This window comes from Calonectris borealis, chromosome 3, assembly GCF_964195595.1.
Source record: "Calonectris borealis chromosome 3, bCalBor7.hap1.2, whole genome shotgun sequence".
In the NCBI taxonomy this organism is placed as follows: Eukaryota; Metazoa; Chordata; class Aves; order Procellariiformes; family Procellariidae; genus Calonectris; species Calonectris borealis.
In genome coordinates, this window is record NC_134314.1 from 62991062 (window position 1) to 63005064 (window position 14003).

The window sequence follows — 14003 nt, forward strand, 5'->3', positions numbered from 1 at the left end:
ACCCTCTTTTAGTTTAAAACCATTACCCCTGGTCCTGTCACAACAGGCCCTACTAAAAAGTTTGTCCGTATCTTTCTTCTAAGCCCCCTTCAAGTACTGAAAAGCCACAATAAGGTCTCCCTGAAGTCTTCTCTTCTCCAGGCTGAATAACCCCAACTCTCTCAGCCTTTCTTCATAGGAGAGGCGTTCCATCCCCCTGATATTTTTGTGGCCCTCCTCTGGACCTGCTCCAACAGGTCCATGTCTTTCCTGTGCTGAGGGCTCCAGAGCTGGAGGCAGTACTGCAGGTAGGGTCTCACCAGAGCAGAGTAGAGGGGCAGAATCACCTCTCTGGACCTGCTGGCCATGCTTCTTTTGATGCAGCCCAGGATACGGTTGGCCTTCTGGGCTGCCAGTGCACATTGTTGGCTCGTGTCCAGTTTTTCATCCACCAGTACCCCCAAGTCCTTCTCGCAGGGCTGCTCTCAATCCCTTCATCCCCCAGCCTGTATTGATACTGGGGGTTGCCCCAACCCAGGTGCAGGACCTTGTACGTGGCCTTGTTGAACCTCATGAGGTTCACATCAGCCCACTTCTCAAGCTTGTCCAGCTCCCTCTGGATGGCATCGCATCCCTCAGGCATGTCAACCACACCCCTCGGCTTGGTGTCATCTGCAAACTTGCTGAGGGTGCACTCGATCCCACTGTCTATGTCATTGATGAAGATACTAAACAGTACTGGTCTCAATACGGACCCCTGAGGGACACCACTTGTACTGATCTCCATCTGGACATTGAGCCAGTTGACCACTATCCTCTGGATGCGACCATCCAACCAATTCCTCATCCACCGGACAGTCCACCCATCAAATCCATATCTCTCCAGTTTAGAGAGGAGGATGTTGTGGGGGACTGTGTCAAAGGCCTTACAGAGGTCCAGATAGACGACATCTGTAGCTCTTCCCATGTCCACTGATGTAGTCACTCCATCATAGAAAGCCACCAGGTTGGTCAGGCAGGACTTGGGAAGCCATGCTGGCTGTCTCGAATCACCTCCCTGTCCTTAATGTGCCTTAGCATAGCTCCCAGGAGGATCTGTTCCATGATCTTCGCAGGGACAGAGGTAAGACTGGCTGGCCTGTAGTTCCCCGGGTCTTCCTTTTTTCCCTTTTTAAAAATGGGGTTATGTTTCCCCTTTTCCAGCCAGTGGGAACTTCACTGGACTGCCACGACTTTTCAAATGTCCTGGAAAATGGCTTAGCAACTTCATCTGCCAGTTCCCTCAGTACCCACAGATGGATCTCATCAGGTCCCATGGCCTTGTGCATCTTTTTAGCTGTTTCAGTCTTGGTAAGAGAAAGTTTGTTAGGACACAGATCCAAGTACTTACTACTACAAGGGAGTGAAAGGGAAAGGTGTGAAGGAAGCATGAATTAGCAAGAGCTACCTGAATAAAAGCAAGTTCACTGTTAGTAGGCTGAAATTCACTAAATAGGGATTGTAATTCTCTGTGGAAATGTACACAGGGCTTACAGAATAGGAAAGGATTAAAACACTGTTCTGCTAGTAGATGAAAATTATGAATGAAGGAAATGGAGGAGAATAGAATGATCACAACAGGAATAAAAGTCTGTATTCACAGATAACTTACCATGGAATTTGTATAAACCTCCCAGATGATCCAATAAAGTTTCTAGTGATTTGGACACTGGAAGCAATTCCAGAAATCTATGGATTACAATGTCAAACACTGGCAGAAAGCGCAGGCATACATTTCCAAAATAAATTGGCAGGTACTGGGGCTGGATCTGAACTGGGGGATTGACTTGCTCTGCCAAGCCTTCAAAATACAGCTTTTCAGGATATTTCTGGAGGGAAAGAAAGAAATCCAACAAAATCAAAACTCTTTCCTTAAAAGCAGTGCATTAAACATTCAGCATCTATATTGCTTTAAAAAGTCACTTCATAACTCTCATTATTCACATATGAATGCAGTGAGATGATTTCACTGTAAAGCTTACTGAAGAAAATTCAACTGAGTGAAATTATTTAGTTATTAGACTAGTAGATAACAACTTATTCAGAAAAAACAAAACAAAAAAAGTTTCACCACCACTCAAAGTGGTCATAAGAGAACATTAAGCATCCCAAGGGAAAGCTGAAAGCAGCCACTGCTTATGTGTCCGTTGTCAAGTATTTTAAGAGAAAACCTAGGGGAAATCAGCACTACTGAAAGCTTCTGCATCATATACCCAATCAGAACACTAGAAATAATAGGCATGTAGTTACTCCCTGGGAAAGAACTGGAATGTACTCAAATACCAAATGAGTACTGCTGAAGGCTGAGCTTATAGAGGCTTATAGTGTGACTGAAATTTCTATATGCCAGATTGGGTCTAGTAACTGCAGCAACTGTCAGAGCACTTCCCAGGCTAATACAATTTGCTTCGCTGCTACCTGTACACTTTTAGGCACTGTTAAGACACTGTACAGCTAAAGCAGAGGGCTAATACACACCACATAAAATCTAGTTCTGATCCAGAAGCTATGTGTGTAGCTACATGAGAGGTTGCTTGTATCTATTTAATCTCAGTGTTGATTTATCTTTTGACAGAACAATCCATTGGTACATTCTTTTCTAGCCAGCAGAAGCCACTATGTTTACAGCAGCATTAAAATCTCAGCAATTCCCTCCTAACATATCAGGATATGTTCTTGCCACACAGGAGATGGCAGAAGCTTTAATAATTAGGAGAAAATGTAGGTTAAACTATTGCTATAGTCATAAAACACCAGAAGGAAATACATTCTCCCTGATGCACAAAAACTCTGTTCTAAAAAAATTTCACTAAAATCAAGATTTTAAAATGATTGGATTTAGATAAGCAAGAATGAATTTCCAACCAACTCTTCAGCTGCTTTTATCTTTGAATATCATTGCCTTATAATTTTAACGTTATTACATAAACATAGTGATTATTTTTAATACTAGCCCAAACACATTATGACTTACTAAGTAATTCCAAAAATTGACAGAGCTGTCCTGTCATTTACAAGACAAAAGACTCTCTGGCTGATCTCAATTCCACAGAAAGTATTACAATAAAATAATTTTATACCTTGTGATAACTCATATGCTTAGTATGCCAGTCATTCTGCAGCCAGTGCTCTGGAGAATTCTCCTTCACAAAATCACTCACTCTGTTTCTGAAATCGTTAGGCTTCAGTAAGAGTAACTGAATTATGAAGTAACAGACTTGAGCTTCATTTCCTTCATGACTACGCATAGCCTTAAACAAAAAGGATTAGAAAACATGGAATTACAGTTGACGTTGCTGTCTGCTTTATAACCCCTAAACATTGGCTAGCAAATTTGGCTGCACATTAGGTACATCTGCACAGAAATTCACACTGAACATATGGTCTTTCAACTCTATTTTTCAAGTGAAGACACAGAACAGAGGCAGGTTCAATCACCTACTGTCAGAAGTACCCATCACATTTTTTATTCCACAGGCAGAAAGTCTTACAACCTCCCCAGTGATAGCACATTCTCTAACAATTCTAGCTCTGTTTTAGCTGTCATTTCTATTACTGAAAATAATCAATTAATAATAATGAAATTAAGATTGCTTCAAACTTCTGGCCAGTCTGACATGTTTGGATTTCAGTTTGAAAACCAAACTAAAATTCAAACAATCAGCTTTACATTAAGATAAGATTTTGAAGAATAAGTAAAGGATAATTATGGAAGGAAAATTTAAATCTCTCTGGGTGAGTTCTGCTTTATTTAGTAGGATAACCTGGAAAGACAGAGAATGCCATTTTTCTCCTATTTTTCTGATGAAACAGGTTGAATTCTAAGCAAAGAAAGCATACTTGAATGGGTACAAGATTTTCCATTTGCTTCTGAATCATGGCATGCCATACCCCTTCTACCTTTTCAGGCTGCAGAAATAATTGCATAGCTCTGAGGTCAGAGACCCAAAGCACTAATAACAACATTTAATAACACCAGTTCAATGGCTGCCATTAAATAACCAAGAGAAGCTTTCCCTGAAGATTCAGAGAACTGTAAGATTTTGAGTTTTATGTTGCTTACAGAAATAATCTATTATTTTACTTGATTACTGGGTTAGCAAATAGTCACTATTTAAAACCAATGCATTTTTAAAAAGATTGCTCCTACAAAAGTGACTCAGAAAGCAGAGTCTGCGCGAAGAACTGGCCCCTTATCTTCTAAGGCAATACTTACCAAACACAGTATCAACCTATCCAGTGTTACAATGTTGTACTTCCACACCATGTCATTGAGAATCTCAATACATTTATTGAGCTGCTGGCCTCCTGCAGAGGTAGAGAATTCATACACCAAGAAATCTGCAAACGTCCTGACATGTGCCACCAGAGCTCTGGCCCCAATTCTTTCTAATACTCTAGCAGGGAAGAAAGGGGGGGGGGCGGAAAGCAAGAAGCAATTGTTACTGTTCTTAATACATTTTTAACTGTCTATTTTATAAGAGTTAGTGGGTTTTAGTACAATTGTCTTAATTAAAAAAAAAAAAGATAAAACCCCTCCCTTTATTAAACGAACTGAAGAAAAAAGCAAAGCAAAGCAAAAAAAAACCTTAGAGCAACGGAATTCCAAAGTCTGGATACTAATCAGAAGAAATGCTTCAAGTTCACCAATTCTTACGTGTAGTATTCTGCCCAGAACCCACGCTTTAGTAGTGCATTTTTAGTTATATACCTCTTAGGAAAATTTTCTGCAACTCAACTTTATTTTCCTGCATTTTAATATAATCATAGCAGTAAACTACTGGTATTTCCTCATTGCACAGAAGAATAACACATGCTATCATAAATAGTAATTGTTTCAACAGACCTAACAAGGACTGAAAAGAAAGAATCTATTGTTCACGGCAGGAGCTGATGCTTTTACTACTGAGAACAAGTAAAAAGATTGTAGGACTAGTACTTCTATAATAAAATTTCATCTTATTCCAACATTTGTTTTTTTAAAAAAATATTTGGCCTTTATTCATGTATAAAGGCTAAGTAAATAAATGCTTTATATTTTCTGTTTACTATTTCAGATTGCCTGAAACACTGCCATTACAAGTAAACTGCTTAATTCAAACACCTCACATCCTTGTCTCTTACCAGGAAGAATATGCATTGCAGACCACTGTGCAGTGTAACCAGTCTTAAACACTGCACAATTATTATGATACGCTTGCTAATACCTAGCTCCACTCCTTTTTTCCATACTCTGAATTAATAAAAAAAGTACAAATCAAGCTGTTAGTGCACTAGGCCGATGAACTGAGAATGCTGCTGTAATAACTTTGAAATAGCACATCTTTTAACCTCACCTGTAGCCAATTTGGTTAATGTGATCGGTCTCTAACAACATCTTCCATAGGAGACAAAGGAAAAGTGGGGGTGAACCTTGCATAGAAAAATGTGTGATTATATCATTCTCATTGGTCATAGACTTCCACTTTCGGTATTCTTCTTCCACATTCTTCTTCAAGTTAAAACGGCTTTCCTGAGGAACGTTATTCTGCTTGAAGAATACCTGAAATAAAGTAGGCTTTGCTGTGACTGAGAGCCTAGAATAAAACATTTGAACAGGCAAACTTTTGCCTGACTTAGCACATTATGAGTTCTTACTTCCTTGTACAATACAAACCTACTAGGTAGGGTTGTTGCTTCACTGTGACACCACAGTGACTGTTTTGTCACTAACAAAGCTTCACGACAAATTGCCACAAGAAAAAAGGCTTCTCCAACTTCCTTTTTTATTTTGTTTTTTAACTTTTAGAAGATCTGATTTACCTTCCACCTGAAGTATCAGTTGGCCAAACTTGGCCTTAGAATACTCCAGGAGAATCTAAAGCATTTCTGAAGAAATAGCAATGTTACAATCACACTGCATTCTTTAGTGACTTGAGATTAATGTAGTCTGGACAGAGGAAGAATCTCACCAACTAGCAAAAGGCACAGGATCTTGTTAAGAGAGTAAATTCTCTGTATTTCCAATTATAAAATCATCAGTTTGAAACTATTACCTGCAGAGGAGCTGGAAAACAGCTTAGTGTATGTGATGCCCAGTTATGTGGAGTAAAACTCATGATAGTCTGCAATATATCCTTGCACCAAGTTCCCTGGATTGAATCAGAGCCTGTGAAAAAGTCTAGAAAATGGATTAATGATATTAGAATTTCACACACACACAAAAAATTCTTATTGGTATTCCTTTTGTAGTCACATGCATCAAGGCTTTGCTAGTTCAACAGGCCAACTTCTCCCATCCCCTTTCTTTGAATCTCACTTACTCTGTAGAACAAGCTGGATATTATTTTTTTTTTATGCTGTTAACAATAACAAAATTATTTTTAGGTTTTGAGCTAGAAATAAGGCAATCATGATTTTAAGATTTTATATTTAATTTCCTGTAATGACAGTAAGACAAGCTTTTGCTGATTAACTGATTAGATTTAAAAAAAAATCCTGAGGAAGATAATGATGATGAAATTGCCAGATGCCATTTTATATTGCTTTAAAAAGGCTGCTCAGCACTACCTTTCCCAATAAAGCTGTAGAAATAAAACACAAGCCTCATCCCCCCAACCCCAGTGTTGATTTATCGTTAAAGGTTGAGCAAAGGTTTAAAAAATAAAGAAACTGACACAAAGAAGCCCTTTCCCTTTAAAATCACCTCCATCAGTTTTCGTGAAATGGCGTTATTCTAACTTTCCAGTGAATCTCCAGACTAGAACCATAAAAAAGGAGATAGAGAAAACATCCCCCTCAAAGCCAAGAAAAACCTGACCCATGTCATTGCACATTGTTAAAACATTAAAACACACAATAAAAGCTTCCCCCTCTCCCTTCCCCAAGAAAGCAAACCCAAAACACACACTAGTTTTTCTTAAAGGTAAGCTGTAGAGGGGGCGGCTTCCACATGAGCAACATACTTGCTGTGAACATTCGATTTTTTTTTTTTTTCTTTAAACGGCATGTATCAATAATCAATCCAAACATTTAAATTTAAAATAGTGAAACTGAAAATAAGACAGTAAAAAAACTAGTCACACTGTATCTCTGTATAAAAAACTTTTAAACAATGTCTGATATCACTATGGCTTTAGTAATAGATTTTTGCCTAAAAACAAGTAGTTGGAAATTAAAATCATACTTTTTTCAAAACCAGAAGTGTATGGGATATGTTTTATGACTGGGTCATTTCCACGATATTCTATTAAACAGTACTTTAGAGAAATGGCTTGACTACAGCTTTCACTTAGATGTTATCTCACAGTACTATTACCTGTCACATGTGTTGCCCTTGCTAGAGTTAAGATTAAAGCCCTGTTGAGTTCTTCTGATTCTGCTGAAAGAACTGTTTTGGGATCACTGAGGAATCGTGTAAACTGTGGTTGGACTTCCGAGCTGCCCAAAGCTGTGATTAGCCTCAGAGCAGTACTCTCAACACTGAAAGAAGGAAACAGTCCAGTTAGCAAATAATGCTTACACTGCTGCTTCTAAGATTCCAAAAAGACCTATTTTCTCTTCATTTTCTGCTTCAAATAATACAAAAACATTTGTTTTGAAAGTGATGTTCTTAACCTTTTGGAAAAGTTTGCTTTTTCCACCATTTAATAAACTTATCAACTATTTGAGTACTCTATTTTCAAATAAAGCTCTCAAATGTTGATTTAGTGAAAATTCCAGGTGCAGAGCCCCTGAAAAAGAGCCTCAAGTCTCTCCAATATAGAGTTCCCCCTTTTGTTATCTTTTGAACGTCTTTGTCTAAACAAGGATACACAGATAAATAAATATATGCAAAAACAGAATAAAAAGGCATGAATAATTCATGCAAAGTTTCAAAGCTAACTATCACCTTGAAGCAGACAGTACTAAATTGTCCTTATTGAACAAATGAGGAAGTACTGCTTTTGATTAAAAGCACTTTATCTTCCAGTGCTCTAGTTGGAAGCACTTCTCACACCAGGTAGTTTGAAGTAATTTAAGAGACTTTTATGACATTGTGTGTTTGAAATGCCAAAGCCATAGGTTAGTTTACTCCAATCTAGTTGCATGCAGTGCTTATCAAAAGTGACTGATTAACATTCATATTTCACAGACTAAGACCACAAAAAAAGATTTTGAATTTAAGGAGAAACTTGTCTTCACTTGTTCTCTTTATTCTTGATAAAGGATACGCAAGTGAGCAATTTGCATTTGGACTAACAAACTACTGTGTAATTAGACTTCCTTGATATGAACTGACAATAACGAAGTTGCTCTGTCTCCCTCACGTACACCCACAAGAAGTATTCTACTCTAAGACTGAATGAACACTCTTTTCCCCAACTTTTCTACAACAAACCCAGGTTCTACATACAAACTGAATCTCATACTCTTCAACTTTTTCAACAGTAAGTTAAACTCTTTTCCCTAAAATTAGCTGCATATCAACTCTAGAGCTTCTTTAAGCAGCTTTTCCTCCTTTCTTGTATCCAAATTAGCCATTGTTTTATGCGTGGTTTACGCTGACACACACCATACAATGGAAGTGTATGTTTTTCTCCACTCAGGCTCACCTACAGCCACCATAGCTTTGCCTCAACTCCTTTACAGCTGCAGGAGGAATCCGATTATTTCTCTAGTCTGACTGAAAATTAACTTCGCTAAAGAATTAGGTGGAACCAGCTTAACTCTTGCAATGGAATTAAACATCCTCTACAGGAGTAAGCAGGCGCAGTCCCGCTGGCAGACAAGCCCATCACTGTGACTACATGTAGCAGGCATTGCCCTTTATCTCCTGTGCAAGCTCAACAGCTGCCCGACACTTCCTGACATGACAGTTCTGGTGCGCATTCCTGTGTTTTGACCTGTGACACGTCTGCGCAAGAGGCTGCCTCATGCAACTGCAGAGTACTACTGCTAACATCTGACTGTATTTCTGAAACATGACCTGCTGAGATACCACAAAACAATTTAGCCACAGAACTAATACGAGGAAGTACTCATGTCCCATTTAAAACAAAGTTCTCACACAGCCTTCAACATATGATGAAGGAGGAATCTGAGACTATGGTTAAACACGGTAACCATCACTCACCACAGATGAAGCTGGTTCTGGTTAGTCTGAGGCACAGCAGCCAAGGAATGAAGATGGCTCAGCAGCTGGACTCTGTAATGAGGCTGGATGTGATGCATCCGATAGCTAAACATTTCTAGCAGAGTGTGCAAAATTCCCCACGCGTGAGATTTGAACACTGTTGGCAGGAGTTGACCTTATGAAATAAGAGTTTGTAAAGTAAGTTTTCCAAGAGATTATACTTTAAAATACAACTACAAAGTACACTGTGGATAGATGGTTGTATTTAGCTGCAAGTCAGATATTTGATTTGAAAATTTTATTACCTCCAAAGAGTGCGTGTGCAAGAGCTGTCTGAAGATGCTGTAAATGTGTAAAGCTCCATAATCTTTTGAATGAACTTATACAGCAGACATCCAAATTATTTTAATAAGTGCAATTAAATATAATTTGCATCTAATTAAGTAACTTTTTTATGACTTTCCATTTAGCATATTTTTGCACAACGCAGCCTAACAGGTTGCTCACCATACAAGTGATCGCATAAAAGGACAGCAGCACACTCATCTAAAATTTACTGCAGCACTAGGATAACCATTACAATTTCTTTTATATTAAAACGGTTTAGGCATATATTCAACATGCTGCATCATTAGATTTTCATTTTTACTATGGTTTCTAGTTGCTGTTTAAAGAAAATGCTACCGAACAAAAGGAAGAGGGGAAAAAAAAAAAAGGTTTTCTTTCTTACTGATGAAGCCTTTGATGCCCAAGGACTCTATTTCCATATAAACCAACAGGCGACTATAGGTTTCCACAAGAGCAGGAGCCAAGGCCACACTAGATTTTGCATGAGCCAACTTAATTACCCTTGTAGCTATGCTATGAATCAGACTGAGGAAAGAGAAAAAGTATTTTCAATCAAAAACAAGGACTTAAAAGTTAAGAAATTTACTAAGTAAATCAGCAGATCTATACATGACATGTCCAGACAGAGGAAAGCTGTATACTGTACCTCATTTTGGCATGAACTGTGAGTGAGTCCAAGAGGTTCATTGGCAACGGGGTAATAGAACCTGATGCCATGCAATTAGTCCCTGGAAGAGCTATCCTCATGTTGCCATTTCCATAAATAGTCTCTACTAGTACACCCATTGGCAAAGTGAAACATTCTGAATTGGTTGAATAAGCATTGCACAACAAGGCAATCTTGTAGTCATTCATCTGTAAGCTCTTATTTCTTAAACTCTGTTGCAAAAACCTGCATACCAAAGAGATTAAACATTAAGTAGAAAGAAACAAGCAGAAGAATACACATGCATTCCAGGATTACAGCCACAATAACCCCAGTCAAAAATCCATTGTAAAATAGTACAAAACCCAAAATATTTATTAATTGCACCACATCAAAATGACTACATCTTATGCACAGTTCCACTATGTTACGATTTTCCTAAATCGGAGAACACCTCAGGAGAAAAATACACTTTAAAAATCACCTTTCCAGACAAACCTTAACCTAATGTACTGCTCATGCACACTTTCTAAACCACAGCATACTAAAACAAAATAGTCGAATCGAAGTTTTCAGATTCTCCATCAGTAAAAATGATTTATTGATCTGAGATGTAATATATTATTTCCATTAGCTGTATGAAAACAGCATTTCACTTTTTATGGAATATTTTGACTTTGAGCTCTTTCTTAGTCTTGCTTCATTGCTTTGATAAACCTTATACAGCATCCCCATTACACAATACATTCTGAATACACACTTGGAGCTTCCTATTCCATTATGTATAGAGACAAATCAAAACATAACAAAACCCTCAAAACTCACTCATGGTGAAGTTTAAGAGAATGAGGAATGGGAATCTGTAACTTGGAGTTGTCACTATGGGCCTTCCGATTCAGATGAATCCAAATACAGGTCATTGCAAAAGCATGAGTTGACTGGGGTTTGTTAATATCAGGTACAGGAATACACTAAAGAAAAAACACATGAATGTGACATATTGCATGTATTGATGTACAGAAAACCAACTTAGATAGCCAGCATTCACAAGGTCAAGTTTTTCTTTTTCTGACTTGCAACACCCTAAGCAACATTTTTAAAGAACAGCTTCTACCCTCATCTGGGTATGCAATTTTAAATCAAGATCTCTGAAAGAGACCTGGACCTCAGTAATTATTCTGAAAAAAAACCTAAAACAAATAACCTAAGACCTTAGCAAATGGAAGTTCAAGCTTAGAATATACAAATTCAAGACATATATAGTTACAAAGTGTATACTTTTACTATCAGCCTCCCACTTACATGTTATTCAGAAATCAGTTATGGTATGTGCTTCCACAGTAGGTACTCGGTGGTTCACCAATATTTTCTGAAAAATCTGATTTGTCTAGCATCACTGTTATACTTAAAGATTAATACACTTCCTATGAAAAGGAACAGATACACACCAAAATTCAAAAGGTTTTGGCTACAGACTCAGGTATATTACTGTATTAGGAAAAGGCACTCTCGCTCTCTCCTTTTGCCAACATCCACATTTCTTTCCCCTTTGTACAGTTACTACTGCTCAAGCACCACTGATAGCACAAGTGAGACAGCAGCAACACATAATCAAGGGAAGAGTAAGACAGATCCTCTTAAGAGCAACAGCCGCAGATAACATTTAAACTGCTTGTGAAATTGAATCCTCAGAAATGCCCTAGTCCCACAAACACCTTAGACAAGTATAACTCAGAGCCCATCACCACAGTTGAAGTAAATAGTCCCATCACTTCTCCCATATTTTGTGCTGACAAAAGCAATTACAAGCTCATGAAATAAATTGTACTGAAGAATTTCTGCGGGTCAAAACTAACTTAAGAGGGGGAAAAAATGCTACCTATCAGTTTGGTACACCACACATTGGTGTTACCATATCTACTGACCCAAAATAGAAGGCACCATGATAAGAGCAAGCAATCAGTACTTCACGCTGACAACGCTGTCATGGTGGAAGTTTAAGAACTTCCCCTATATCCCCCTTCCTCAGGAACCTTCATTCTAGAGGAATGTACAAAGCATGACTAGGATCTGATTTACTACTGCAGAATGAATTTTAAGTAACCATTAATACAAAACAAATTTGAAGTGTCTTGTTCCGTTCTTTGGACCTGAAAGTGTCTCTCTGTGTATTATTCTGTTACAGCCCAGACGTAACAATGAAATTCCACAACGTTATTCCTTAATAGTATCCTCAATGCTTTAACAAACTCCTCAAAACCTTAGTCAAACCGAAGTCAAGAAAGAGATGATTAACAGAAGTCTTTTTTGCCCCTAAAAACTGCACAAATGCAGTTACTGGAAAAATATAGTTAGGAAATCCTGAAAATTTTCATTTAATTATGAAACATCTCTCTCCAACTATGCAGCACACTGCTGTAACAGTGACTCAAGAATTATAGTAATATTGACATATGAAGGTCTCAGGTTGAATTAAAAATAAAACTTCTAATTTCAGAGAGAAGACTTACTTCTTTCTCAGGATACAGGAGGTCAAAAAGCTTCATAACTGGGAGGAAGTCAGCCAGTGCGTTCTTTTGGATGCTGCCAGAGATGAACTGGAGTAGCACCCACATCAGATGGTCTCTTCCTTTAATGAGACCACGGCCTGCCAACTGTCAAAAACACTCATAACAGACAAATACTGCATGCAGAGGAAAAATCACTGCAAAGATTCCTATAAAAGTAGAAGGGCAGACTAAAACAGTTCCAGCAGAGATTACTGGGAATTTTATAGCAGGACTTAAGCAGAAATGTACGTCATGTTTTCAGAAAGATTGCAAACAGGTACCTTAGTTGTAACACAGAAACAGACTCTGGGAGGGCCACAACAATTAATGGTAGGACTTAAAATGTATTTAGCTCTTGAGGATCACTGTTTTGAAAAGTCAGCAGCTCTTAAATATTGGACTTAAATTGTCAGCCCTGTAGCCAAGTACAGTATTGCCATTCCTAGCAGCAGGCCACAGGTTTTATATTAACTCTATCTATAAAGAAAGTCTCTGAACCAGAACAACTTGGGCTCGCTTCATCTGGACTCGTCTGGATGTTTTTTTTTTTTTTTGTTATTTAACTTCATCTGCAACAGCAATTCTCTAACAACCAGTACTGTACTCTTAACTTCCACTCTTACCTAGTTTGCTTTAGTTTTAGATTAGATTTGTGCAATTGTGTTGTATAGTGCCTATTGTTTCAATGGTTCATTAACAGTAATTAAACCTGGTAAAACTAATTTCAGGGATATCAAAGAGAGCAGAGAACTAGAATCCATCACAAGTAAAACATAACATAGTAAATTTTGGTGTAACATGGAACTGTGGACAAATGAAGATGGACCAATGCGTAGTGCATGTTAGAAACAGTTTCTAAATAGCTACAAGCTAATCCTACAGTGGCGAGAAAGAACATCCCTTTCCTACCATTGACACCGTACTTTCTCTCAGCAAAGAGCTCAGGATGTTGCTGACTTACTGTAACTCCTCCTCTCCTTTCTTATGGAGGACTGGCACCATCACCCTTAGAATTCAGAGAGGCACTGAGCACCAGAGAAAAGGGTAAATACTAGAAAGTGTTTCAGTTTTAACGGAATTATTATTAGGAAGTAACAATAACTTTGGACTGTGATTGCCAATATCACTGTAATTGGACAAATGATCTTTGGTTAGATTGCTCTGATTAGATTGATCAGACAAACTATAAGTTCTTGCATCCGTTTACATGGCATGTTTCTTTAGCTCAAACTTAACAGGGCATTCGCTCTGTTTGAAGCTTGGCTGTAAACCGGATGTAACAGCACAGTACTTGGGTCTTCTGAATTATGCCATTTATCTCGTTATTCTAGTTACTCGCACATGTTGA

General features: G+C 38.1%; 1 protein-coding gene across 5 annotated transcripts in view; it reads right to left on the reverse strand.

Annotated features, from left to right (window-relative positions):
- MED23 (mediator complex subunit 23) overlaps positions 1 to 14003 on the reverse strand; it is a 44380-nt gene that overhangs the window by 11633 nt on the left and 18744 nt on the right. For all 5 annotated transcript variants that reach the window (XM_075145839.1, XM_075145838.1, XM_075145840.1 and 2 more), the window contains 11 exons: positions 12617 to 12760; positions 10932 to 11077; positions 10107 to 10352; positions 9843 to 9985; positions 9113 to 9287; positions 7316 to 7479; positions 6054 to 6178; positions 5355 to 5560; positions 4235 to 4415; positions 3099 to 3269; positions 1631 to 1847 (listed from right to left, as the gene is read on the reverse strand). In XM_075145839.1, the coding sequence (XP_075001940.1) occupies positions 1631 to 1847; positions 3099 to 3269; positions 4235 to 4415; positions 5355 to 5560; positions 6054 to 6178; positions 7316 to 7479; positions 9113 to 9287; positions 9843 to 9985; positions 10107 to 10352; positions 10932 to 11077; positions 12617 to 12760 (1918 nt within the window). The remainder of the gene's footprint in view (positions 1 to 1630; positions 1848 to 3098; positions 3270 to 4234; positions 4416 to 5354; positions 5561 to 6053; positions 6179 to 7315; positions 7480 to 9112; positions 9288 to 9842; positions 9986 to 10106; positions 10353 to 10931; positions 11078 to 12616; positions 12761 to 14003) is intronic.